This window comes from Halichoerus grypus, chromosome 6, assembly GCF_964656455.1.
Source record: "Halichoerus grypus chromosome 6, mHalGry1.hap1.1, whole genome shotgun sequence".
NCBI classification, from domain to species: Eukaryota; Metazoa; Chordata; class Mammalia; order Carnivora; family Phocidae; genus Halichoerus; species Halichoerus grypus.
Window position 1 is genome coordinate 76,523,344 of NC_135717.1, and position 27,341 is coordinate 76,550,684.

The window sequence follows — 27,341 nt, forward strand, 5'->3', positions numbered from 1 at the left end:
GCTGACCAAATTAATAATTACCAGTACAGGAAAGTGATTGTTTTCCCTTATTAATCTTCCACTTTACTGATCCTATGAATTGTTATAAGGGTTTCGAGTTGCTTTGCTTGTTTTATTCTACTTGGATTAACCTGTTGTTTGCCAAAAATGACAGTTAGTTATGTCTACACATTTTCATATTTATACTTCTTGCTTTTTTCTTTCTTAATACATAAGGTATTAGCCTTATTTAGCCTTATAAAATGACTTAGTGGAATGACTGAGGAGATTTTATACCCCCTTACTATTCCTGAAAAGTTTATGTAACATAGGAATGACCTATTCCTTGATATTTTGAAAGAAAAATACTGGATCTTGGAACTTTTTTTTTTTTAAGATTTATTTATTTTTAGAGAGAGAGAGTGAGAATGTCGTGGGGGGAGTAGGGGGAGGGGCAGAGGGAGAAGGAGAGAAGCAGACTCCCCGCTGAGCCAGGACCTCAGGACACTGAGATCACAACCTGAGCCAAAACCAAGAGTCAGACACTTAACCAACTGTGCCATCCAGGTGCCCCTGGATCTTGGAACTTTTTGAGGACGAAAACCTTGACTACCTTTTCAATTTCTACTGTGGTTAATTAAAAAAATTCTTTTTAAGACAATTTTGTGATTTATATTTTCCTACATAAAATCATCTACTTTTAATTTGTTCGTAATAGTTTATCATTCTAAAAATCTCTTCCACATCTGTAATTGCGTTACTTTTCTTATTCCTGATGTTGTGCCTTTTTAAAAAAATTGGTTTTGATGAAAGTTTGTCTATTTATAGGTCTTTTCAAAGAGTTTTAGGATTTATTGATAAATATTTTTGTTTTATATTTTATTAATTTCTGCTTTTATTTTAATAAGTGAATTCTTTCATACTTTGGGGTTATTTTGCTATTCTTCTTCCATTCATTAGTTTGGTTATTATAGATTTTGTAAAATAAATTTTGGCTCTGAAATTTTCTTTGGTATTGATTGGTGTGCTTTATAAATTTAAGATGTACTGCTCTCACTCTTCCATTTTTAAGAAGTATGCAGCTTCAGCTGTGAGTTATTTAGAACAGTGACTCAAAACATTTAAGTGGATAGATTTTGGAGGGACTACTGATTTTGTGGTTTATTTCCGATTTTTGTTGTATTGAAGTTAGAGAAGTTTTAAAATTTTGAATTCTTCTTTGTGACTTAAATCTTGGCTGATTTTTGTGAATGTTTCTGGGTGCTTAAAAAGAATGTATTTTTGGGGTGCCTGGGTGGCTCAGATGGTTAAGTGTCTGCCCTCGGCTCAGGTCATGATCTCAGGGTTTTGGGATCGAGCCCCGCGTCGGGCTCCCTGCTCAGCAGGAAGCCTGCTTCTCCCTCTCCTTCTACTGCTCCCCCCTGCTTGTACTCTCGCGCTCTGTCGAATAAATAGATAAAATCTTAAAAAAAAAAAAATTTTTTTTTTTGCTATTGATTACAAATTTACTTAAATTTGTCAGTTGTATTTTTAGATCTTCTTTACCCTTTCTTTTATTTTGTTCTTTTTGCTCTGTCGTTTTTTTTTTTTTACATGTCTCCCATTGTGTGTGTGTGTTCATTTTTTCCTTACCGTTCTTTTCGTCTCCTTGATATATTTCCAAACTATATTGTTAGGCTCATGCAGTTTTATGATTGTTTTGTAATCTTGGTGGATTATACCTTTTATCAGTATCAAATATCCCTCTTTGTATTGTTTAATGCCTTTCACCTGGAATTTTATTTCTTCTGATTTGTTATTACTACACCTATTTTTTTTTTTTTTGGAAGTTTGTCTGGTATTCTTTTTCCATTCCTTTATTTTCCCATTCCTTTATTTTACTTTATTATAAACAGGCTACAGCCAGACTTCTTAAAGCCAACATTAGAGTATCCATCTTTTAATAGAGAAATTGAATTTTTAATGATTAATTTTTGTTTTTTATTCCTGCCATCTTGTTTTATTTTCTAATTTTCTTTTCCTCCCTCTCCCCCTCTTTTCCTCCCTACCCCCACCTTCCTTCTTTTTTCTTTCCTTCCTTTTGCAGAATTGCTAAGGTTTTCCCTTGCTATTTTTTTTTCCATCTAGTGATTTGGAATGTACATATTCCATTTCTGTTTCTCTAGTGGTTGACCTTCAAATATTTAACATATTTATTTACACACTTTCCTCTGGCTGTGTATAAAGTTGAACGGTACCTCTTTCCTCTCCATAAACAAGAGAAGAATGTCAGCACACTTTGATGTTTCTCATTCTTCTACCATCTCATTCTTCCTACCTTGTTGAGAGTGTAAGAGATTTCACTTCCAAATTGCTATTAAGGTTTTGGACATTTTGCTTTAACAGTTATTATTTTTTATTAAAAAATTAATTACAAAAGTTTTCAACCATATACAAAAGTAGAAAGTACAAAGAAACCCCATGGACCCATCACCCAATCTTAACAACCATTAATATTTTGTTGTGTGTGTTTCATCTATCTCTCCAACAATCCCCTTCTCCCCTTTTGGCTGAAGTATTTTATTTTATTTTATTTTACTTTACTATTTTATTTTATTTTATATTTTATTCTTTTGCACTCTCACCTTTTAAAAAAATTGAAAGAGGAGGGGCGCCTGGGTGACTCAGTTGGTTAAGCATCCAACTCTTGATTTTAGCTTATGTCATGATCTCAGGATCCTGAGATGGAGCCTGAGCCTGAGCCCAGTGCGGGGCCTAGCATGGGGCTCCCTCCTCAGCGGGGAGTCTGCTTCTCTCCTTCTCCCTCTGCCCCTCCCCTTGCACACATGCACTCTCTCTCTCCCTCTCTCTCTAAAATGAATAAATCTTTTTTAAAAAATTGAGAATTGACACACAATGTTACATTAGTTTCAAGTGTACAACATAGTGATTCAACAAGTCTATACATTATGCTCTGCTCACCACGAGTGTAGCCGCCATCTGTCACCATACAACAGTATTACAGTACCACTGACTATATTACCTATTCTGTATCTTTTATCTCCATGATGGAATATTTTAAAGCAAATCCTACACCTCATGTAATATCATTATATCAACCCTAAATACTTCAAAAATAAAGCAATACATTTTACATAACCACAAAGTAATTATTATACTTAAAAATTAGCAATAATTATTTAATAACTAATACCTCCCTTAACAATTATTTAGACTTAATATAAGGTTTGTGATTTCTTTGCACATAACTCATAACTATAAACTTTATGGTTTCTTTACTAATATCATTACTCTGTTCATTCAATTTCTTAGATTAATTTTTCATTCTTTAGAAGTGCATCCTTGTGTAGTTGTTTCAGAGGTTTATGCAAAGGAGTAAACTTTCTGGGTTCTTACACTTTTGGAATCAATTTTGCTTTGTTACTTGAATGCTAATTAGGCTGTATTACAGGCGTCTTGGTTCAAAAACATGTTTTCTTCATAATATCGCATACATTATTTGTCTTCTAGTATGTACTTTTGCTATTGAGAAGTCTAATGAAAATTGGTATTTTTGAAAATAATTCACTTTTTTCTCTTTCGATGCTTCTAGGATATTTTCTTTATTCTTGGTATTCTAAAACTTCCTCATACTGTGTCTGATGAAGGGACTTTTTAACAAACCTATTCTGCACTTAGTAGGACATTTCAACCTGAAGGCTCATATCTTTATTTGAAATTTTCTTTGATCATTCCTTGATTTCATTTTCTCCATTCATTCTGTTGTTTTTACTTGAACTTGTATTAGAAAGATGGGATTTTCAGCTCTACCCTCTATGTGTTAACTTTTATATTTTCAATCTTTCTGTCCTTTTGGCTGTGTACTGAGAGAACCCTAGATTTGATCCTTTAGCTCATTATTTTATTCTTTAGCTGTGCCCATTTTCTGAATATTTCAACAAGGATGTTTTTCTGAGTTCCCTCTTTAATTTGTTCTTAATAATAATGACTTTTTTTCTGCCTCCTGCTTTTTAATTCAACAGATATGCTCTGCAACCTCTCTAAAGATATGAATTATATTTATTTTCAAGTCTTCTGGCTTTATATATTCTTTTTCCTCCTCATGTGCTCATTCATCTGCTAGTTGAGTATGGTGCCTTTCTTTATTGATATTCGTTTCCCCCAAATACTTTGGGATTATTATTGACTGTTCTTTGTGACTGAGGACACAGGTCACATCTCTGTGGATCAAGTTCTCATTACAGGGCCTCTCTGGGGATCGTGGAAGAAAGGGAAAGAGAACATGTGCCAACAGGTGAGGTGGGCAGGTAGCACATCTTTGAGGGTGGGGTTCCTTGGGAGGACCTACTCTACTTCTCAGACCCCAAAGCCCAGGGGCGTGATGTCAAGAGCTGCTGCTTTCACCTTGTGAGCATTAGCAACTGCTCTGCAAACACAGGTCTCTTGAGGGGCCAGCCTCGTTGTGGCCCCAGGTCACTCCTGGACCTTTTACCTGTCGATCCTGGAACTGCTCTCACTTCTTCCATAGACCATGCATTGTTGGGGATAGGTTTTCCTCAGATCTTGTTCCTTTGTCAATTGAATCCCTTCTGATTTCTTCCACTTAGAAATTCCTCAGCATTCCTGGTTCACTAATAGCACTCTTCCATGTTTTTTTTTTCCCCCCTTCTTAGTACTGTTTATTCTTTTAAGAAATATCTTCTGTCATCAAGGACTTTAGGAAAGGAGGGGAGATAGAGCCATGTGTTCGGTCTTATATCTGCGTTCAGCTCTGATATTTAAATATGGCACAGGCTTAAGTGTTGCTGTTAAATTGTGGTTTACAGTGGCCTTTGTGTTCTCAAAGTCTACAATCTGAGGTAGGTGGTAATGTCTAACATATTTAAAGAGCTATCATTTTGATTTAATACATTTTGAGCAATAATGATACTTGGGCTTGGGTGTGGGGAAAGGATTCTATAGAACTTGGTGAAGGTGGAGCTATCTGATAGAGTGGATCTTTGGATCTTCTGGAGAGGGACCCCAGGGAATGGTAGGGAATTCACTGCCTCTCCCAGTGCCATATTATGTAGAGTACATGAGCTGGAATGGGCTTTAGAAATCATCTGCTCCAGGGATGGGGTAAATAGTTCTCATCTACCAGCTGTGGTCTAGATGGTCTAGATGGTCTCCTCCAGCAGCCCAGGACAGCGAGAAGAACCAAGGAGGCAGAGCAAGGGGGTCATCAGGAGTCCGATGAGGAAGAAGCAGGCTGCGGCATGGACTCCCTCAGTCAGGAGCAGGCTGAGAAACACTCTTCCCCAGCTAGGCCTGAGGCGGTAGCCTTCCGAGAAGGGTGAAGGCTCATGGCTGGCTTAACTGAGGAGGATACTAAGTGCATGAGGACATGGTAACCAATAGAGCAAATGGCATCGACGTTGGCAGCTGTACTTGTTTGCGAGGGAACCGAGACTCAGGGGAGTTAGGTGTCTTACCCAAAGTGAATGTGTCACAGGCTTGGCTTTGAGCCTGTCTGGCTTCCAGACCAGGGTGCTGTCAGTGTTCGACTTGTGATCCTGTAGTGTTTTCGGGTATGTCAGTGACCAGTGGGCCACTCAATGGAAAGTATTACAAATAGCAATGGAACACCAGCTTTCTAGTTTAGGGAGGGAGATCCAGCATCCGTTCTCTCCCTGCCCACTCCCCTGGAAGGGTTCCCTTTCATTCTATGTCCAGACCACAGGGCTGTGTCATGTAGGTGTGTTCGTACACATCTGTCCTCAAAGACTCACCTGAAGAGAAGCAGCACAGCTTGGGGGAAGGTCTGGAAGTTGTTGTTCCGGTTGATCTCTGTGGTGTCATTCAGGGCAATTTTCCCAAACACCTAAGCAGGGGGAGGGGAAGGAGATTCAGTGAATGGTGGATGGACAGGGTCCTAGTGCCCACTCATCGTTCAGTGGTCTCCTCAGGGGTCATGGCTGGCTGTGGGTCAGCCCATAGCTGAACTGAGTCCCCTGATGTGACCTGGCAGGGCCTTGTGGGGGTAGGCACCTGCTGCCCCATCCAGCCCTTGATCTCCATCCACCACACTGGACAGGTGGAAGAAGAAAAAACCCATGGACCCTCAGGAGAGGTCCCGATGGGCCACTGGGAGTTGGGCTGAGAGCAGGTGGATGCTGCCACCAGCACCATGCTTCTGTGCAGGGACAGAGGGCTCTCTGGTCTCCTTCTTCTTCTTTTTTGGCTGCAGATTCTTGAGAACATATATTTTTTCTCTTTAAAAAAAAACTTTTTTGAGGAATAATTAACAAATATAATTGTATATATTTAAAGTGTACGGTGTGGTGGTGATTTGATGTACAATGCTCGTAGAATCATTACCAAGACCAAGATAATTAACACATCCATCACTTCACACAGTTAACATAGGGAGCTTTTTTTTGGTGTGGTGAGAAAGCCACTTTCAGGTACACAGCACTGTTATCAATTACAGTCACCATTAGGTCCTCAGAACTCAAGCCTCTGGCCTTCTTTTCATTGCCATTTCAGCCCAGATGCCCACTCTTCCAAATACAGTTCTTGGATTTCGGAGTGATCTGGGACGTGGGCAAGCTTAATCTATCCCTGAAATGAGCGGCCCCCTTATTTTTCTGGCCTTTTAGAGCTATGCCTATCTTAGAAGCTGCCGCCCTTGGTGAGGGGGCAGGGTAGCTCTTCTCATCTCAGAAGATTTTGGCCTAGGAATCCGGGGTCTTTCTGCAAAGAATAAGCAGGGGAGTCTTCCTTCGGGAGCCACTGAGGAAAAGTCCTGGCTGGTGTGAGTGCGGGGCCCTGGCACTCTCTGAAGCCCAGAGGAGAGGCTGCTTGGAGAATGCCGCGGGGTTTGAGGTAGGGGAAGGTGCAGTGGGCACCTGCGAGGGGAGGCCCTTGAAACTGCTGCATGTTTGATGGGGGGAGCTTGCCTGCCTGACTCCCTCTTTCCTTCCTTCTCCTTCCTTCTTTCCCTCTTGCCTCCATCCTTCTCTGTCATTAGCTTCTCCTGAATGTGCTGGGGTGGGGGGGCAGTTCTCAGGCTGTCAGACCTGGGTAAGGGGAGGGATGCTGTCTGACACACCCTTCGTGTTGTTTTCTGGAAGGGGTTGTCTCTCCTGAGGCCCTCGGCGTTAATCTGGGAGTGTTTTTCCCGACCGAGAGTAGAGACCAGGCCTGGGGCAAAGGGGAGAGAAGGTGCGTACAGCACATGGTCATTGACCCTGCTACCTACAGGACACCATTTGAAGGGATGTTCTAATTCCTGTGACATTCTTGGCCTCAGAAGTGGAAGCAGAGGGACCGTCAAGAACAAGAGAGAGGTGTCCGGGAATGTGGGGCTGGGAGGTGGGAAGAGAAAGAGGAGGCCGAGGCGCAGCGGGCCAGCTGTCCTACCTGCATCCCGATCACTGCGTAGATGAAGAACAGCATCACTATCAGAAGAGCCACATAAGGCAGGGCCTGGAAGGAAGCACAGGAGACAGGGCGTGAGGCCGGCAGGGGGATGGCTGGCCAGATCCCTTCCCAGGGGGCGCTGCGGCCTGGCTTTGGGAGGGGCATTTCCAAGAGCCCCACAGAAGTTCTGGGCACCAGGAGAAGGCCTGAAACACGGCACTGACCTCTCATTTTCCCTTGGTTTTAATCACCTGAGAAGCAGTGTGGTGTACCGAGCAAAGCAGGTTGCAGAGTAAGGGATACATATGGTGGGATACTGCTTGAGTAAAAACAGTCCAGAATGAGCAAAACCTAGACATAGGTTTTTGTACAGCAAGGAGAAAGCCGTGGAGGATACACACCAAGGTTTCCTGGGGAAGCGTGGGTTGGAGGCAGGTTACACCCTTCCTTTGATGATATCCTGCTAGTCGTAATAAAAATAATCACTAAGGAAAAACTTAAGTAGAAGAAAGGTCATGGACTCAAATCCTATTTCTGCCACTTTCTAGTTATGGGAGGTTGGCCATATGACTTAACCTCTCTGAGCCTCAGTTTCCTTTTAGAAATGTAATTACCTCTCAGGGGTTCTGTGGCGTTTAAATGCTTTAAGGCTTACAAAAGGCTGAGTGCAATGCCTTCCACGTATTTGGGTCCCATATATTTTATTCACTCTGCCTGGCAGCTCAGACAACTTAAATTTCCGGAGTCCCTGCCGCTTCTCCTGGGGAGAGGCCTTCTGGGGCTCAGGACCTATTCTGGAAGCCGGAGAGCCACACGGTCAACTAGGAAAAGCCTTGCCAGGTGTCCACACACCACTAGATGGCACTGCGAGAGCACACGGATGCTGCTTCTGCCCGGTTGGAGCTGCAGCTCCACATTCAAACCTCTCCTTACCTGGGTCTGTTGCTTTTTCCTAGGAAATATGTCTGTGTGTGTGTGTGTGTGTGTGTGTGTGGTGGTGGGGGGGGAGGAGGGAGTTGGCAGCCTATATAGTCATCATGGCTATGGGACCCCAGGGGTGCGCCCACGGACAGGGTCAGCCCCCAGTCCCGCTCTCCCCAGAATCCTCAGATTCCCAGGGACTGGGCAGGGTATGGCACCCACCGGTGGGATAGGGTGGGGTGGGATGGGGCTAGCAGGGAGGGCAGCTGCAGCTCATCAGGAAGGCCTGGTGGGCAGAGGACTGGCTATGGGGAGTGCAGCCAGGCTGGTCCAGTGAAGGGCCTAGGCGGATGAGGCCCAGGGCAGGAGGCTGTCTGGAAGGGTGTTTATGTAAGCCTTCGGGAGGGGATTCCAGAGCAAGGCAGGCACCTGACCACAGAGCCCTTCCTCTGGCTGCAACTTCAGTTCTGAGCACATTTGGATCAGGGACCCACTCCGTGCCTGTCCCTGGACCCAGACTGGCTAGGGCCAGGGACAAGGAAGGAATCCTTCAGGGCCCGGAAGCCTGAGAGTGGTGTTTCCGCGGGTGGGATGAAGTTGCCGTCAGTGTCGGGCTACAGAAGCGTGGAAGTACATGCAGGGGTCCCTACACCACTCATCTTCAAGGAATTCAAGTGACCTCACAGGTTTGCTTCTCTTTAACTTCAAACTTACATAACACTCCTCAGAGATGGTCAGGGGCGATCATTATTCTGCTTTCACAGATGGAAAATAATGGCTGAGAAAAGAGAATTAATCCTATAGTTAGGCAACCCTGTGCCCCTGTGAGGGGGCCGTGTCTCCTTGAGTGGAGTGACACCAGGGTCCTGGAGAGTTTGGCTAGGTCTACAAACAGGTGTGGACAGCAGACATTAAAGAAATGCCTACTGGGAGGAAGGTGACAGCCGGATCCTAAAACTGCCCAAAGTGGGAGGGTCCATGAGGTTATCAGATCATCTGGGCCCATGTTTTTCAAAAATTTTCCACCACAAAACCTCTTTGTGCAGTAAATTCTTGCGGAAAAATGCACGGATGAGAGAAGAAAGCAGAACCACTTCAGCCTCCCCCTTAGCTCCCAGCCTTCTGTACCCCAACTTTGGGGAAATCTGGGGCTCCAGGAGAATGCTTTTGAAAACCACGGATGGAGTCCGAAGGTCTCATTACAGACCAGAGGAAAGCAAGGGCAGAGAGGGAGGCTGAGTAGCAAGGTAAGCCCGCCCTCGGCTCCCGGTGGTGCCGCTTCCTGCGCTGCCTCACCTCCCCGCTCAGGAGCCCAGGTAAGCTGCGGAGGCTCTCCTTGCAGCCTGCTGAGGGTGGAGGTGGTTACCTGGAAGGACTTGATGAAGGTCCACAGCAGGGTCCGAATGCCCTCCCCGCGGCTCAGCAGCTTGACCAGGCGCATGACCCGGAAGAGGCGGAAGAAGGTGATGGAGATGCGGGAGTTCTCCTCTGCGTTCTGGAATCCATCGGCAATAGGAGGTGGTAGTTAACACAGCAACAGAGAGGGGCAGGGCAAGAACGAGGTGTACCCTGCTCTGAGCAACAGAGCCCTTGCTTGGGGTGGAGGCAGGGCAGGGCAGGGCAGGGTTAGCTGCACCAGCTTCTCTCCCTTGGGCCACAGATGGGGAGGCCAGCTGCCCACCTCTTCCAGGGAGACAACCCAGGCCGGAGGTCAGTGCAGAGCCAAGCTGTGCCCAGGCCCTTGAGCCCATAACCCTGTTTATCTGTGCTCCCCTTTTCTCCTTCAGTCCTAGTTCTTAACCCCCTGGGTGGAGCAACAGAAGATTCCATAAGGAACTTCCATATGCTTTGAAATTGAGGCTGAGAGCTAGCTGCCTTGGGCGCACCCTCCTCGGCTGCATGCTGAGGAAGCAGCCCCAGCCCCCCTCTTGTCTGGCCTGGCGGGGTGCCATGCATCCCGAATGGGATCTGGCTCTCGGCAAGGTGGCTGGGCAGGTGTGGCCTCCATCCCAGCCCTAGGTATGATTGCACTGGGGGTCCTGGTGGGCAGGGTGGACTGACAGAGACTAGGGTTGGAGTGGGTTGCCCACCACAGGGATCTTGTGCCCTGGCAGCTCAGGACTCCAAAAGTCTTGTTGTGCCACCTCTTCCCACGTGGCTACGGGGACGGTGGGGGATAGGGGCATTGCTTAGCCTGCGGACAGTGTCTGTTTGCAGCCCTTGCCTCACCTCAGACACTGAAGCTGTTCCCCTTCTAGTCCCCCCCCCGCCGGCTCTGGGGCCTCTGGGAGGCCCCGACCCTCTCCAGGCTGCAGGAGACCCTAGAAGGTGTAGGGGGCGCACTCTAAGTGAGCCCTATATGAGTCCAGGCCCCGGTGTAGGAGGACAGAGAGGTTCTGCTTAGGGCAGATCATGTCCTCAGGGGAGTCCTGGAGCAAGGGGGAGACAAGGGGAAGGTGAGGAAGAACTGGATCCAAGCCAAGCCAAGTGGAAGCAGGAACACGGTGCTAGGGCCGCTGGGGTCTGCTGGCCGAGGGCCCTCCTCAGCCTGTGGGTCCTGGAGGGGCCTGGGGCTGGGGCACGTGCCTGGCCAGGGCTCAGGGGCAAGACAGGCTGCCCTGTCACCCTCCACCTCCAGACCTGAGAACAACACGGACTGACCACCCCCACCCCTCCTCCTGCCCATGCTGGCCAGAGAGCCCATCGTGGTAGCCCCTGGGGAGCCACCTGCCCGTCCCCTGGAGCTAGTGCAGCTCACCCAGCCCTGTTGGCACCAGGAGAGAGTGGACCTTTGGGCTTCCTGTTACTGTCCTTGTTGCGTGCGTCCCTCAAGGCAGGGGGATCTCCAGGTCACTGGCAGGGAAAATCTGTGCCGGCCCCCCACTTCTTGATTCTCTGCTTTCTTTTGAATCATTTACAGGCCAATCCTCCCTGACAACGTCCACACCTTGTTTGCACCCCTGAAAATCCTCCTAGCGCTGATGCCCCTGAGGGCTCCCACCGGCCCTTCGTTCTAACCCGGTGGCCTGCTGACTGTCCCTGACATGGCCAGTGGTTCCTGAGGCCACCCATCTTACTCCTGCTCTGCACGGGAGACCCAAGAGGGCGGCAGAAAACTCAGGCAGTTGCCACTTGCCAGCACATCCTTGCTCTGCCCTGGGAGGGCTGCGCAGAAACCATGCCGGAAGGGTCTCTCCTACTTCTCCGACTCTCCAGACTGGGGGAGAGTCACAGTATTTCTTCTAGTTTCAAACCAGAGCTGCCTTAGATCCGCACAGGGGGCCTGCTCCATAGGCTGCCACGGGGCTGGGGAGGGAAGGCCAGCCGCAGCCCTTGTCCTGTCCCTGGGCCCTACCCTGCCTGCTTATTTTGAAGCCTCTGATGCCCTTAATCTCTGCATTTCTATCACCCATGTATCTACTTGAAATTCTATTTTCTCTCCTTAAAAGGAGGTTGTGTTCCCCCAGAGGAGTAGGCAGAGGAGGCTCGGGGTTTTATAACTCAGCTGTCAGTTCCACCATGTTCGGGAAAGGAGAAAAAAGAAGAAAGAACAAGCTAAAGCGGGGAACTTCAGCTGTGAGTGTCAAGAGTGTGAGAAGTTGGTGCCACAGGGGCTTCTGGATTTGATGAGTTAAAAAATAAAAGTCAAGCGTGTGGTTTGCATTCCATGCTGGGTTCAAACCCCCCACCCTGTAGGCACGCTCCCCCCAGTGGCTGCAGTTTCCTAACGCTCTAGAAGGAGGATAAACACATTTCCTCGTAGACACAAAAATGTCCTCTAATAAACCAAATGACAATGCAGTGGAACAGCAGACCCCAGTGGCCACCCCTAGGAAGCGGGGTACAACGTCCAGGTTCAGCCTTTTCCTGGGCGGCCTTCCAGCCAGCCTGGGATGCGCTGTGTTAAGAAGCACCAGCCGCCGACCCAATCTTGCCCCCAGCCTGCTGATTTTCAGGGACTCAACCCACTCATGGGTCCTTTTAAAAACTCACACTCGGCTCACTTTTGAAATGTGTGATGGCAGCTTTTTAGAGAAACCTGTTCCAAGGAGACTTCAAGGTCATGCCTAGCAGCATCTATCACTTTAGGCAAAGGAATCACAGTCCTACATCAGGAGTGCTCCCATCAAACCCCTGAGTTTGTTTTTCTGCATAGCCTAATGTGAATGAACTTCGGGAATTTAGAAAAATTCATGGGTCACTTTGTTGGAATGACTGGATATTCAGCCACACTCTTAGTAACAGATTCCAGCTTACAACCGTTTACGGCGGCCTTAAACTCAGAGCACACGGGAGGCCAGTAGTTACAAACCCTGGATGATTAGTGGGAAGTCATTGTCTGACTTTCTGTCTCCCGGCTGGGTCATCCCTCTCCTTCCTCTTTTCTCAGGAGGCCCTTACCAGGGTGCTCATGGGCGCCCTGTGCAAATTCCCCACATCGGATTAAAGCTAGAGACTTTAGCCCGTGGAGTCCTCAGAATGTTTAACAGGAAATGGCCCTTGGGTCCAGTTCTCTCCCGGTGGCTCATTAGATGGTCAAGATCACAGTGAATTATCACCCAGAGGAAAGCTCAGGGAGGGAATGGAACACCATTACACAACAGCACGTCACAGCTCACACGTGACCGGGCAGGCGAGGCGCAGGACATACACTGTGGCTACATGCAGCGGGAGCAAGGCTGGGCTCCCAGAGATGCTGGGCACCAGGGGGTGAGAATGGGGGTGTTAGAGGAGGGTCACAGAAGCTAAGAGCGTGGTCTGGAGGGTCGGTCTTACCATAAAGGGAGAGCATTGGGTATGTTCAGCTGGCTTTAAAGAAAGGCAGATAGAAATAAGCTGTAATGAGTCTCCAACGAAGATGCCTGGTACTCTAGGTCTTGGCTAACACAGGAGCAACACCGTGGCAGGAGAGGGCAAAAGGAAACAAGTGAAAGAAATACAAAGCACAGGCCTGGCAGGGACAGGGACATCACCGTGAGTGTGGGCTCTGCACAGGTGGGTCTCACGTCTAGGGAGGACCCGAAGGCATTCCCTACTCAAGACCATCTCTGGCCACAAATGAAATAATTCACACACTTGTTACACATGAGGTCTTCTGAATTTTGTGGAGGGAGGTTTGGTTTTGTTTTCTAAAATGAGTTATGTGTCCTATGATAACCTCTGAGGGCTTGTACTTTCTGCACTTTAGCTCACCCTGGGCATTGCCAGCTGGAGGAGAAAGGCTTTGCTTATGCCCTAGTCCATGTCCCTATCCAAACATATTTGAGCAAAGGAGGTCAAGGGAATTGCCCTTGAAGTTTAGGGGAAAACTCAGTTTTAGTTATCACTAAAGGAGGATCTAAAAAGGTGGTCCGCAAGCCCCTCTGCAGCGGGGCTAGTCCTTAAGCTTAGGTTCAGGCAGGAGATGGCCCGGCTTAGCTACTAGTCTATAAGTGTGGAGAGCCTTGGCCATCGGTGTGAAATAATGCTTTTGACATTTTAAAGCTCTGCACATGATTTAGGATATTATTATTAACACCCCAAATAGCTGTTCTCATGGGCCTGAATGCTGAGTTCATTTTGGGGCAGGAGCTGAAGAAACTGGCCACCGGTGAGTACCCCACGGCAACCTCCAGTTCCTTGAGCTCGTATCCGGGAAGACGCCCCTACTCTTTGGGCCCCAGCACTCAGAGCTCAGCCCCTGACTGGTCCTGATCATTTGAGCTGTTAACTCTTTCTAGAAGATCATGACATTGCTTTTACCCTCCACTTTCAGATGGTTGCTCTTGTGTTTCTGTTTTTAAGGTACAAACAAGGAAAACGTGTAATGGAAGTTTTGAAGGATGGAAATGTGCACAACTAGACATTTGCTTGCAGACTGAAAATACTTCTATGGCAACAGATTTCTCAGCAAATTCCTTTTTCCCTACAGCAAATTGGTAAAATGTCCTTTTTCAGGAATGATGGAGATAAAGGGTGAGGCAAGGGAAAAGAAGGGAAGGGACACCTCTCTAGTCCCTTATAGAGCACATTCTAGATCTTGGCTGCCAGGTCAGTCCACAGGTCTGGAGGCTGTGGGGTCACTAGAATTTGGCTAGCAGGCTGAGATAGAACATAGAAACACACATGCGCGCACACACACATACACACACACGGAAGACATCTCTAGCCACTTGAGTGCTTGTCCTCGTGTGTTAATGGCTAAGGAGTTCTGTGTTTCTAGAGCTTCAGTGAGAGAGGGAGTGTGAGGGTCAGACGGAGGTAAATCTACACTACATGCAATGCCAGAGCATCAGATAGAGTTCCCAGCAGGCGTGGGCCATTATTCTCCTCTTGGATCCATCCTGAAAACTGCCAAAGCTGCCCATCACTCCTAAGAACCCTGGGCAACTGTTTGAGAGTCCTCTGGGTCAATCCCGTCCTGAACTGGACCAGAACGGAGACAATTTAGAGAACCCGTCTGGGTTTGTGTATTCTAATCACCTTGATTCTATCTTATTATTTTAATAATATGTATTAATAATCCTTAGGATACATCTCTATGGTAGGAGTCAAGAAACAGAAGGAGCAACGAGGGCAGTAGGGAGAGGAAGGATGGGGCTCTCTGGGACTCCTGTGTTGGGTTCTCAGCCCAGGTGACGATAGCTCTCCTAAGAGTCTCACTTTGGGAGAATCTGGAGAATCACAGATTAATTTTTTTCTTGGGCCTTAAGCTATGCTATTCAGAGGGCACTGTTGACCTGCTAGAGCAGTATTTGTCGATGTCTCATATAGGCCTGTTCATATCCGAAGAACTATGTTCATAAGATCCATGGTCTCAAAAATAACTAACCATTCATAATAAAATCAGAAAGCAATCATTGGGTGATTTCTAAGTGGAATCAATAGGAAGAAGCCTAACATACAGCCCTCACCTTCAGAGAACCCAGTCTACTGACATACAGCCAACCCCCTAAGGACATTTCCTAGATAATCTTGTGTAGTCATTCCAGTCTTTGGTACCCTGCCTGGCTGCAAGTGGAATCCCTTGGTGACCTAGAAGGGGAGACTGGACCTGCTGGGTTTGGGCATCTGCACCTTTAGCCCAGAGCCATGTTTGTGTGTTTGCTACTCTCTGTGATTCCCTGGTACCCTGTCTTGAAAGACCACCTAGCACTGGTTCCACTTTTTGACCTAAATTCAGAATTGGTTGGTAGCCTGAGGTACTTACACCATCCATCTCTGACCCTTACCCAGATTTCTTCCGAGTTCCCCTGAGGTACCTTATAGTTTCCCTATCTGTGGTCTTCCTGGGGAAGAAGGGCAAAAAGATTCCCGGAAGACTCATGCCCCATGAGCCTGGAGACCCTACCTGTACTACCCTTCGAGAGGGAGCCAACAGAGCTGCTTACCTACTCTGAACATTCTGGCTGAGTTTTCATACGGTGTTCTATCCAGTAATGGTAGGCACTGAGCAGCCAATGATTTCATCTTTGTGTTCTAACGATCTGGTAATTTTCAAGGGGTTTAAAGATATTGGGCACTTAATTTGTTCATGCAATTGTATAAATGAAATGTGATTATTCCATAGGTGAGGCAGAGGTGGAACATTTTCAGAAAGAGTCCTGGCTAGTGGTTCTAGCTAACAGGCTAAGGGCAGATAGAAAGGAAAACCCAATCATCTTACTTCAGTGTACTTATGCAGATTACCTAGATTTGGTATGACTGGCAATGACAACACGAAGGGCACTGGGCAGCAAATAGGAGATACTCTCTGGAAAACTGTCTTTCTGAATTAAGTGCAGGATCAAATGAGAAGTTATCACCTCAGTGGATGAAGTCTTAGTTTCTGGAATGTCCTCACTCCTCCTTTAGTTGAGGGACCATCTTTAGACCATGCATAAGACACTGAAGGATGAAGCTCAGGGAGTACCAGAGGCTGGTGAAGAGAGGATTCTCCTAGATGGAGGGGATTCTTCCAGTTGTTAACATTACATAGTCTCCCTGGAGAACTAAAAGGTTGTTGAAAAATAGCTCTTCACTATATAAAAAGGAGACTTTCCTTTCCTTTCCTTTCCTTTCTTTCTTTCTTTCTTTTTTTTAACACTGCCAGGAGGCAAGGATTACTAGGGATTAAAGGCTAGGTAGTAGATATCTAGGCTGTAATACCCAACCAAGCTGTCTTCCAGAATATTCTCTCAAGATCAGGCCATTGGAGAGCATTTTGAAGAGATCATACGCCGCTGCTGCACCCTCCTGGACATGCTGACTTTGAAAGGTGCAGATTACCTTCTGATTCCCTATAGGGAAGGCTGGCTCTTTGCTATGTCATGGACAGGCCCCACAGAACAGGTCTGCACAATCCATTGGTACCATTGAGACAATGGCCATAACATCAGAGTCACTGAAATTCTACATTCCTCAGAAACAGGAGTCAAAAGCAATGTCACAGGAGCATGTAAGTCTTTTACTAGCTGCCCTGCTACAGAAATGTTGTTTTTTTTTTTTTTTAAGTACTCTTGTTCAGAACTTAGGGGGTAGATCTAATATAAATTCCATTTTAGACCCCCTGAAGATCTGGGTCCAGGTGGCATCCCTCCCCACTCCCCAAGCTCTGCTCTCTGCTTCTCTGTATTCACTGTCTCTAATCTTATCTCAATTTGATCTGCAAGATAGGATGCCTGGTTCAGTTGCAAGAGTGTCATGGGATGTGGAAGGCTGAGGGCTTGGGGTTTTGTTGGTGAGACTCCAGGTATCTAAGTTGGGAGGACAATTATCAGGCTGGTACACACAGAGAGAGGCAGGAGTCAGGGGCTTCTAGAGACATTTGACACCACCTTCATGGTCAGGAGCCAGCAAGTGTAGGTTAAGGTGGGGAGGTCTTCAATATCCTTTTATCTCCTCTTTCAACCAGGAACTAAATTGTGGCCCTATAGATGTAGAGGAGGTGGGAGATACTGATTCTTAGAGCCACCAGAGATGGCAGCATGGGAGGGAATTTTAAGGAGGCCAAAGTAAAATATGTTTTAAACTGTAAATCCTCTGAAGTTACATGAAGAACTTCTTTGCTAGGGAGATGCAAGGCTTAAATAAGCACAAGTCAACTGGGATATATAGAAGCTGAGGGTAGATGTCAATGGTTTTCAGATTTAAGGGCAAATGAAGGGAATATGCGTAGTCAAAAGCAGTTCTTAGAATTTCCATTTTGGTCTGTGGAGGAGGTCTATGGTCTTTGGAGATGGATCTGTGGAAGAAGGGTGCTAAGGAAAAGGAAAGAAGGGGGGGATTACAAGGGAGGCAAAAACACTGCACAGAAAAGGGCAGAGAAAAATGAAAGAAAGCCCAAAGATGAGGCGGTGGAAAGTGGAAAAAGGAGCCCCCATTCCCCTTGTCCACCTGCCCACCATGTTGGAAACCTTCTGGTTTGCATCTGTTTCCCATAGTAAAATTCTAGCCAGAAGAAGAAGGGCCCTTCTTGAATCTTTGTGGTTACAGACACACAGTTGAAATGCCTCTTTGGAACTTCCTTTAAGGGGATCTTTGGCCCCAAGGGGACTGGTGGAGAGGTACAGAGCATGGACAATGCTGGTTCCTGGCTCACTCTTGGTCTTCCGGTCTCTGTGTGTTCGACTGCAGAAGGTGGACAGCGGTGACCACTGTATTATTAGCTGCACAGTGGCTAGCTCATGCGACTGCAAGTAGCCTAAGCCTCAGGCGTCACTGTGTTATTCACCTGAGCCTGATGGCTCCCCAGGGGCTATTACCTGCCAATAATTCATGCTAAACAAGAGTGATTAAATTGTCAAGGTAGTTTTATCTTCCCTTGGGAAGGACAGCCAGTATCCTTCACTCAAATAACAAACAGAAGAAACCCATGAAGAATAAATGAATGAAATCAGTTTGTCAGCAGTGCTAACAACATCGATGAATTCTATTTGAGAGAGAGAGGGTGACAGGGACAGAGAGAGAACACCCAAGTCCAGAAGAGTGGAGAAGAAAGGGGCACAGAGAACAAGAGGATGACAGAAAAGGCACACTAAATATGAAGAGTAAATGGTACAGGCTATGCTTTTTGGGGGTATTCGTGGGCATTTTTGAACCCACCTGGGGTATAGATCTCTCACATTCTCTACCAGCTCATGGAATGTTCTAGGTCCCTTTGCTTTAGCAGCTTTCTGGCAACCACACTGACAGCAGCTTGCTAGCCCGTGGGAACTAAAGTAATAGACACCGGCGAGGCCCAGATGGCTGTCTGGCCAAACCAAGGGTGTATTGTGACAGCTTCCTTCCACTCTTCTATTTTAGGGGAAAGGAGAGGGCTGTGTGTGGACAGAAAAGATGAGAACAGGGAAGGAAAGGAAAGAAAATTAGGGGAAAAGAGAAAATGAAGGAGGCAGAAGGCAGAGGGCAGAGGAGCCTTGCTGGGTCATAACTGTCAGAACACTTAGACGATCCAACACAGGCTGAATTAAGAACCCAAACCAGGATGTCCATACAAAAACAAGTTCCCATGGACCTCTCAGGTTAAGCCTGCAGGGCGCTTCTCAAGACAACAGCTTTGGGAAAATTTGTATACCAGGCCGCTCTATCAGACCTGACTTCCTATCACATTTGACATCACGGTGCTCGGTGGCTGGCTGTCCACACAGCAAGCCTCACCTTGCAGAGGCCTGGGGGTTTTTGAAATGACTCCTGCATTGCAGCTAGACTGCTGATAGTCAGGCACACTGCTGAATCTCTTGAGGGCTGACTTGGTTTCCGAGCAGAGTAGAAAACTGCCTGTGTAGAGCAACTGGAGGGTAGAGGGTAGAGAATATCTTTCTCACTTAGGTATCATGTTCCTGACAGTCTTATATTAGACACACCAGATATCCAGTCTTTAGGTTGAGCATGACTGTCTTCTCTTTAAGGGCAACATTACTTTCTGGAAGGGTAGCTTACGATCACCCTAGTATGAATTAGTATATTGGAAACAGGCACTATGGTTGCATTAGTTTGTTCTGGGGCTAGGGGTGGTGCTGAAAGTGGGAAGAGGCATGGAGGGAGATCCATGAGCAACAGAAGAAGGGATCCAGCAAGGGGAGACAGAGGTGTAAAGAGGTGTCAAGGATCAAGTCTGCCCCACCCAGCTTAGCCTGAGACCACCAGTCTTGCTTTAATCTACCTTAGAACCACCTCTGGCCACACTGACTGTTGTCATATATACAATGTCTGGTAATGCCACCAGTTGAGCCCCCTACACTAACGCACCTGATTGGGAGTCAGGGGCCAGGTTCTAGGTTGGCCTTGCTATTAACAAGCTGTGAGAATGAGCGAGTTGTTTCCTGCCCCTGGCCTTCTGTGTCCTCATCTGTAAAACCTCTGTACCCCCAGGCCCTGTCACACAGCAGATATTCTGTGCACTTGTGTGGGATACGTGGAGATGGGCCTGGGCCAGGTGGTCTGTAAAGTTGTGTCCTCTCTAACATTCTTGGACGAAGCCACCATCTGCCTGCACCCCTCATCTCGGTTCTTGGGGGGGCATCCATCCTGACCTTCTTGTGCCCATTCTGGCCCCTTCTCTGCTATGGTTGGGGGTAGGGAAAGGCAGACCAAGAGGACCAGGCCCGCTGCCCCACGTAGGCACTATGGGTTGAAGGCTGGAGAGAGGATCGGAGTGTGTGTGTGGAGCTCTGTGACTCAAGCTGGGGGTGGACGTGCCACACACTCTCTGTCTATGACTCAGGATGACTCCTTTCCCTGTCATTCCAGGCCCCCAACCCAGAGCAGGAGTCAAACTTGCTTTATTATTTTTATGGGAAGCCAGTAAGGGGCAATTATCTGTCCTGTGGGTCTGTGGCAGAAAGGTACCGCTGGCTTCAGGGGCCAGGGCGGGAAGATCTGGGGCCAGCACGTAGAGGCCCCTGGGTGATGTCCCTGGACGCTCCCTGCAGCTGAGCCCCATGCCCCCAGTCTTGCTACCACCCTCCCCCTGGGACTCCCCCCCCCATTTTCTTCTCAAGCTGCAAATGTCAAGGGCGCAAGGGTAGTGGGGGCTGCTTTACACTCTGCCCTTTCCTTCTGAGCCCATTAATCGGGCGCAGAGGCTGGGAGGATGCAGACCACGGTCTGTCTGAGCATTCCCGGGCCAGCCTGGGCTCCCTCGGTCCAGCACTGGCAGCGCCGACAGGCACAGAGAAGTCGGGTTGGATGGCTCTGCGCCAGCCCCCAGAGCTCGCAGCACACTGAACGAGGCCCCTCACGATGCCATGCCAGGCAGCCCGGCCCAGGAATTGAGCCAATGGGCTCTGTGGAAGTGGCTTTGAGATCCCAGTCTTGCCACCCGTTAGCCACATGATCTTGGGCAAACTGTGCATCTTGCGTGCTCGGTTTCCTCCTGTGGAGAATCAGTGCTCTAAGCAGTTAATCTGACCACGGGCATGACGCCTTTAGCACCATGCCTGGCACATGCTCCTCCAAGAGAAGCCATCATCTCCCTCTTCTTCCGCCATCTCCCTGTCCCCACCTTGCTCCCAATCAGCTAAGATCACAGCTAGGACCATGGTTCATTCACTTGATTTTCCTGCTCTGGTCGTTCCTGTGGCCTAGCACTTTGGCACCCACACAAATCCTCCAGATTGTCTTCCCTCTGAGCCTCCCCAGAAGCCAGTGTTCTTTCCCCTGACATGGTCTCTGTCCCGCTCCTCTCCTGGAAGGCCCCTCTAGGGCCTTCTCTCTGGAGAATTTCCACGTGAGCCAAGCCAAAGCCAAGTGAGCCAGTTCCCACCAGCCTTGGAAGCTTTATGAAAGGAATGCCCCTCTAGACTCTGCAAGGTGTGGACGGGACAGGAAAATTTGTCAAACTGTATCAGAAAAAGCCCAGGTCAGAATCACGGAATGCTAGGTCCCAAGGCCCGCTGAGACCATCTCCACCTGCCCCACCGCCCTCCCCATGTGCATTTCAGGAACCTGAGGCCCAGAGAATGGGGTTAATTGCTCTGGTCACAGGGATTACTGGTGCTGGAGCTGAAAACAGAACCCAGGCTTCTTAATTCACAATTTGGGACTATTGCTCCGTATCTGTAAGGCAAAGATCCAGCCCTCTCAGCTCTTTCTGCTTTGGAATAGACTTTAAAATGCAGAATGAACAAGAAGAGTGTTGGGCAAGGCTGTTGTCCCGGGCACCCAAACTGATTCCGGGTTGGGGTGTTAGGAAGCATTTTTTGACATTCCAGGGACTTCCACTAACAATCACAGGGGTTACCTCTTTGGGTCTTCCCTGTGGAAAATATCATTTCAGACCCCAGAAACAAAGGAACACCAGAGGGCAAACGAAGGAAGGGAACCTCAGCCAGAGAACAAGGCAACTCCTTGGGGAGGAGAAGGGCCACGGCCAGGGTGCCCCCGGGCATGGAAGCAGAACTTATCATAATGACACAAGGTGGGGACTCACGATCTGCCTCGAGTTACATCTGCCATTTGTCCACAGGCATCTCCCAGAGCGCACAGAAAGTCAGCCACAGGGTGGCCATGAGCACAAGGGTCCTGCTCTCTTCATGCTGGAGGCCCCAGCTCAGTCCTCGTCTCTCCTTTGTCTTTCTCCCTTTCGTGGTGCTCTTCACCACTGCCCGTGGCTCTGAATAACATCGGTCTCACTGACATCTCTACTGGTGGGTCGAAGAGACACGTCCTCACTGAGCTCCTGTCTTTCTCACGCGAACCTGCTTCACCTGCTGTCCTTCCCGGTGGATACCACCTCCATCCTCCCACTGCTGAGGCCCCAACCCCCTGGCCATCCCGGACGCCTCTTCCTCCCACACCCACATCCCGTCTGTCAGGAGATACTGTTCTATTTTCAAACCAGATTGAGAATCTGACCATTTTGTACCACTTCTCATGCTCCTGCTCTGTTGCCAGCTACCCTAGCCTCCCACCTGTGTTACCACGTTTGCCTCCTGAGTGGTGTTTGGGCTTCCACCCCTGACTCCTAGAGACAGCAAGGTGGTCCTGTGGAAATGCGTCAGATCGTGGGACAGCTCTTCTCGAAGGCACCAGTGTCTCCCCTTCTTGCTCCATATACAAGCCAGAACCTGGGCCCCTGTCCCGCCCCCCTCTCTCCCTCTCTGCTCCGTGTGCGCCAGCCACCGTGGCTGCTCCTGGCCTGAAGCTCCTCTCCCAGAGACCTGCACCATGACTCCTCACTGCCTTCACATCTGTACTTCGTGCACATGTCCCCTCCTCAGGAAAGCCCGTCTTACTGACACTGCGCCTGCCTTCACTGTCCCCAGCACCTCTGATCCCCCTAATGTGGCACAATTCTTTCCAAAACACTGATCACCATTTAGCACACTGTATATTCCTATTTCCGAGATGTACGGCTCGTCGTCTGATTCTTCCCCCTACCCTGGAATGCCAGCTCATAAGGAAGGGGCTTTCGTTTTGCTCACCGATGTATCCTAGGTGCCTGAAATAGTGCCTGACACACACAGAGAGTGAGACCATAGATACAGTGGAATGAAGAAGTGATGGTCCGGGATGGGTGGAGAACCCGTTTCCTGAGGGGGGCGGACACCACGGCCTACGTAGTGAAGGCGAGGAGGAAAGAGAAGGCATTTGAGGGGACAAGAGTATAAATGCAGGGAGAGTTTGAGGCCAGTTGGAATAAATACGGGATTTGGTGAGGGAGACGAGAGTTGATTTCTGTAGTTTTAAGAGAGCCAAAGATGCTGAGTGACAGGTGAAAAGCCTTCATGGATTCCTCTGAGGCTAAAAGTGTGGATTCCTGCCAAATAGAACATATGTCTGGGAACGGATATCTTGTGATGACAGTGTGACTAGAACATTCTGGGAAGGCCTAGAGCAGCACCCTGGGAAACCACCCTGGCGCTGTGAACTTCCTCACGCCAGGGAGCGTCCAGAACCAGAAGGTGCCGGTGACCTGAAGGCAGAGCCACGTTGGGGAGGGACCTACCTCTGAGACTAGGCATCACTACTGCTTAGTTTGTCATCCACCATACTGGCTGCTACCTGAGTGCAGGGTCGCGCAGGACTGTGCTTGTGGAGCGGGCCTCTCGAGGCTTGGGTTGTGCACAGTGATCAATACTCGGTGCTTACTTTCATCTGGCTGAACCTGTCGACCATATTCCAGAGTCTAACCATATCCAGGAAATTAAGGGCCTTCACAGGGTCTGTGGGCAGTAAGTTATACTGAGATATGTAACTGGTTGGAGACCAGGCTCTCCCAGCTCTTCCAGTAGGGGTTTTGGAAAATACGTCGTTTGCTTGGGTGCCACAGTGTCTCCCACTCAGTAGTGCTTTCCAGTTACATAGAGTTTTAAAATAGACGCTCTTATTTCAGCCTCAAAACACACTGCAGGAAATATCATCACATTCCTTTGACAGATGAGGAAACGAAGTCTTCGGACATTTTGCTAACTTCTCCAGGAAGAAGTTCTGACGTCCTCTCCCACACTGCCTCCTGGACTTGGGTGATATTATGGTTATTCTCTTTGTTCAGAAGCCATATTCATTGTGCGCCGGGTCTCTGGACACCTCCTCTTGTTGTCCAGCACACACACTGTCCCTATTTAATCCCCGGACAACCCTTCAGTATGACTTTTAACAAATTGCTCAGTCTGGAGGAGTGAAGAGAATCTCAGCATGGGATGGAGGGAGGCTGGACGAGTTAGAGGTGTATCAGAACTCTAAGGTGGTCTGATACACAATTTTTTGTTTTGAAAATGGGAAAAGAACCTGTGTGGTTACCGAAAATATAAATTACAGAACGTAAGGGCTGAACAAATCCTGGCTAGGGGGAGTACACTTGAGGGGGTTATGTGAGATGTATGAGTTTGTTAAAGGCATCTTGGACTGAAGAGACAGGAGCTCTGGCCCAGGGCAAAGTGAACGGGCCATACCAGGAGGCCTGGGTTCTAGCTGTGTGGCTCCGAAAGACATTTAAATCTCTCCATCAGCATCTTTAGGGTCAGCAAATTGGGGATGATAATTCTTGCCTGTCAAATTCACAGGGCAGTTAAAAGTTACCTGAGATAAATTTATGCACAGGTGAATTGTAAATAGAAAACCATTATACAAACATAAGGGTCTGCAGGATGATTTCATGCGCCTTTCTTGCCCTGCACACTCCCTCTCTATCCCCCACATAGCCACTCTTTCGGTAGAAATTTTAGACCCTAGTGACTTTTTTCTTTTTGCTTTGTTTTTCATTTAAAAACACCAATAGTTTGGGTGAAAATGGCAGGTTGAGTGGAATAGGCCTTGCCAACGGTGAGAACCACAAAGGACCCCCTTACAACCTCGGGACTGCATCTAGGGGAGCAGCTTGCTGTCACCTTCCAGCATCTTCCTGCCCCTGGGCTCCCAGTTCCTGGGCTCAGATTCGTATGGACCTATACCCTCCATCTCTTCCCTGTCTCCCCCCCCCCCCCCCCGCTCACGCTCCCTCAGTTGAGAGCAGTTCGAGCTCCAAGCACAAAGGTGCCTGCCTTTAGAAGTGCGGGGGTGACTCCTGGCCCTGAATAGCACCTGACATTGTACAATGTACGGCTCCCGGACTGAAAAACCCAGAGTGTGCTCAGAGTGGTGAGGTGAGGGAGGGCCAGGAGGGGCACTGGAGGGGGGGAGGTGCAGAGCCTGAGTAGGAAGATGGACTTTTTTTTTTAATGATCTGATGTTTTCCTGGGAGAAGTCAAGGGACAGTGTGTACACACACACACACACACACGCACACACACAGGCGGGCATGCGCACACACACACATACACACACAGCATGAGACAAAGACAACCCAGGGGGATCTCAGAGACAGAGGGCCATCAAATCTATAGCTATAGGGTGAGCAGGGAGGGTGCGAGAGGCTGATGGGAGGGGGGAGGGAGGGAAGTGCAATAGGCTCCTTCCAACGTCCATGTGCTGGAAGGGGGGCAGACAGGCTTCTAGTCAGGGGAATCAGGCAGATAGGATAACATGTCAGTTGGACTGACTGGGGGCAAAATACGGAGCGGGCAGGGGGAGGGTAAGGATGCAGTAGGGGATGGTGGCAGTTGGTAGGGTAGTTTCAAACATCTTAGATCAAAACTCTACAGCGTCAGCTCCGTGCTGTTATTCGATGGTTCAGTGCATCAAAGGTTTGTGCAAACATTACCAAGTCTCTTAATTAAGGAAAAATAATAACAACAAAAAAATTAAACAACACATGTTAAAGACTAACCGCCAGAGGGCTTGCCTATAGATAAAGAGAGAAGGTTTCAACATGCCAGGTAACAAAAAGATATGTGCAGGGACTGGAAGGAACTGTATAGGAGGAGACAGCTCGGGAGAAGATGGCAGGAGGCCCGGGGCCGGGGGGCTGGGGTTCCGTCTGAGGCCAGGGAGCCGGGGGGCAGGGTAGTGAGGGGCTTGGGGGGTGGGAGAGAACTGGGCAGGTGCCAGATTCAGTTCTCTGGGCAGCTTCACATGGAGTGAGGTGCTCATCCAGAGGCTGCTTCCACAGCGAGTGGGAGGCAAGGTCCCTGCCCCCGGGAAGAGCTCCGGGCGGACCACCCAGCCACCTAGCTCTTTGGCCACTCCAGAGGCGTGGGAGTCTTCTCTCCCACACGAGCCTGGGGGGCTGCGCTGCCTGCACGGGCTGCTGATGCTAAAATGGCAATAGAGCCCCTCCTTACAGTGTGAATGGAAAGGGCTGGTCCTTGGGGCCACGATGCAGAGTCGAAGCCTTAACTTGGGGGGGCGCAACTGGAGAGAGCTCCTTTCCAAGGTGCCATGGGGATGAAGGGAAGACAGGGTAAGGCAGCAGTCTGGAGGTGAAGGTGGGGGTGAGGAGAGGGCTGGGTCCCTGCCCCAGCCGTGGCCCAGGGGTTGTAAATATGCCCTCGTTCTGGCACTCTCTGGCTCCCATAGCTGCATCCTCTTATACAGTGTGAGTCATGCCAGGCTGAGTGGAACGGGAGAGAGAAAAGATGCAGCAATCAGAACTTAAAAGGAAAGGGGAGGCCTAACTCGTTCCAAAAGTTAAAAACAAAACAAAACAAAAACAAACAGAAAAATTCAAAATAAAGCAACAAGGAAAAAAAAATCCTTTAAACCAATTTAAACAAACAAATAAAATAAACAAAATGAAAATAAGGAGGTGGGGAGGAGAAAATAAAATGAAGAAAAAAAATGAGCCGGGGAAAAGACAAATGAGTGTTAGAGCAGGCACGGACAGTTAGGAACAGACGCCATGTACTTACGTTTACCTCGGTGATTGCTATATCAACAATGCTACCCACAACAATCAAGGCGTCAAATGTATTCCATGCATCACAGAAATAGTGCTGCATGGGGCAGAGAAGCCGAGGAAGAGAGAGAGAGAGAGAAGAGAGAAAAAAAAAAAAAAACCAACAACAAAGGAGAAAAACAAAACAAAAAGGAAGAGGAAAAAATGAAAAAAAAAAAAAAAGCATGAAAGAAAGGAGAGAAGAGAAAAAAATGAGAAAAGAAAGAGGTTACGTGGGCATATTAAATACTCTCTTACCACTCTACAGTTCTGGCGGCTCAAACCTGGGCAACCTGGTTCTCACAGGGCGGAGAGGCCTGACAAAAGCTGGGTTAGTACCAAGGTTCCGCTGGGCCGGGGCCGCCGGGGAGGGGGCCGGGCAGCCCCCCGCGCCTGCCCCTCCGCTCAGCTCCGGGCCCCTGGGCCTAGCGCAGCGGGGCAGAGCTGGGCCAAGCAGAAAAAAAGGAGGAGAAGCTCCCACTTTTTTTCCCCCACAGACGACGGCAGGTTCAATAAAAAGCATGACTGGAGGGGGGTAAAAACAGGAAATTAAAAAACCAAACAAATAAAAGGAGGTAAAGAGAGAGCGAGTGAGAGAAAGGGGTAAGAGAGGAGGCAGAGGAGGAAGGAGGAGGCTTCCTGGGGAGGGCAGAGTCATACTCACATTAGTTTCACTGAGAATGACGTCAATTATGCTGCCAATTACGATGAGGAAGTCAAAAACATTCCAGGGATCACTAAAGTAACCCTACATAAGGGAGGGGCAGGCAGGATGGGGATTAAAAAGGAATATTAGACAGACAAGAACAGAGCAACATCACCA

The 27,341-nt window shown here is 48.3% G+C and overlaps 1 protein-coding gene across 9 annotated transcripts in view; it reads right to left on the reverse strand.

Annotated features, from left to right (window-relative positions):
- The window catches only part of CACNA1C (calcium voltage-gated channel subunit alpha1 C), a 649,893-nt gene that overhangs the window by 49,429 nt on the left and 573,123 nt on the right, over positions 1–27,341 (reverse strand). For 4 of the 9 annotated variants that reach the window (XM_078075431.1, XM_078075427.1, XM_078075426.1 and 1 more), the window contains 5 exons: positions 26,493–26,576; positions 13,081–13,113; positions 9,671–9,799; positions 7,384–7,449; positions 5,751–5,842 (listed from right to left, as the gene is read on the reverse strand). In XM_078075431.1, coding sequence (XP_077931557.1) covers positions 5,751–5,842; positions 7,384–7,449; positions 9,671–9,799; positions 13,081–13,113; positions 26,493–26,576 — 404 coding nt within the window. Of the gene's footprint in view, positions 1–5,750; positions 5,843–7,383; positions 7,450–9,670; positions 9,800–13,080; positions 13,114–26,492; positions 26,577–27,182; positions 27,267–27,341 lie in introns of all 9 variants that reach the window. The other 5 variants (XM_078075429.1, XM_078075430.1, XM_078075432.1 and 2 more) reach the window with 2 other exon arrangements.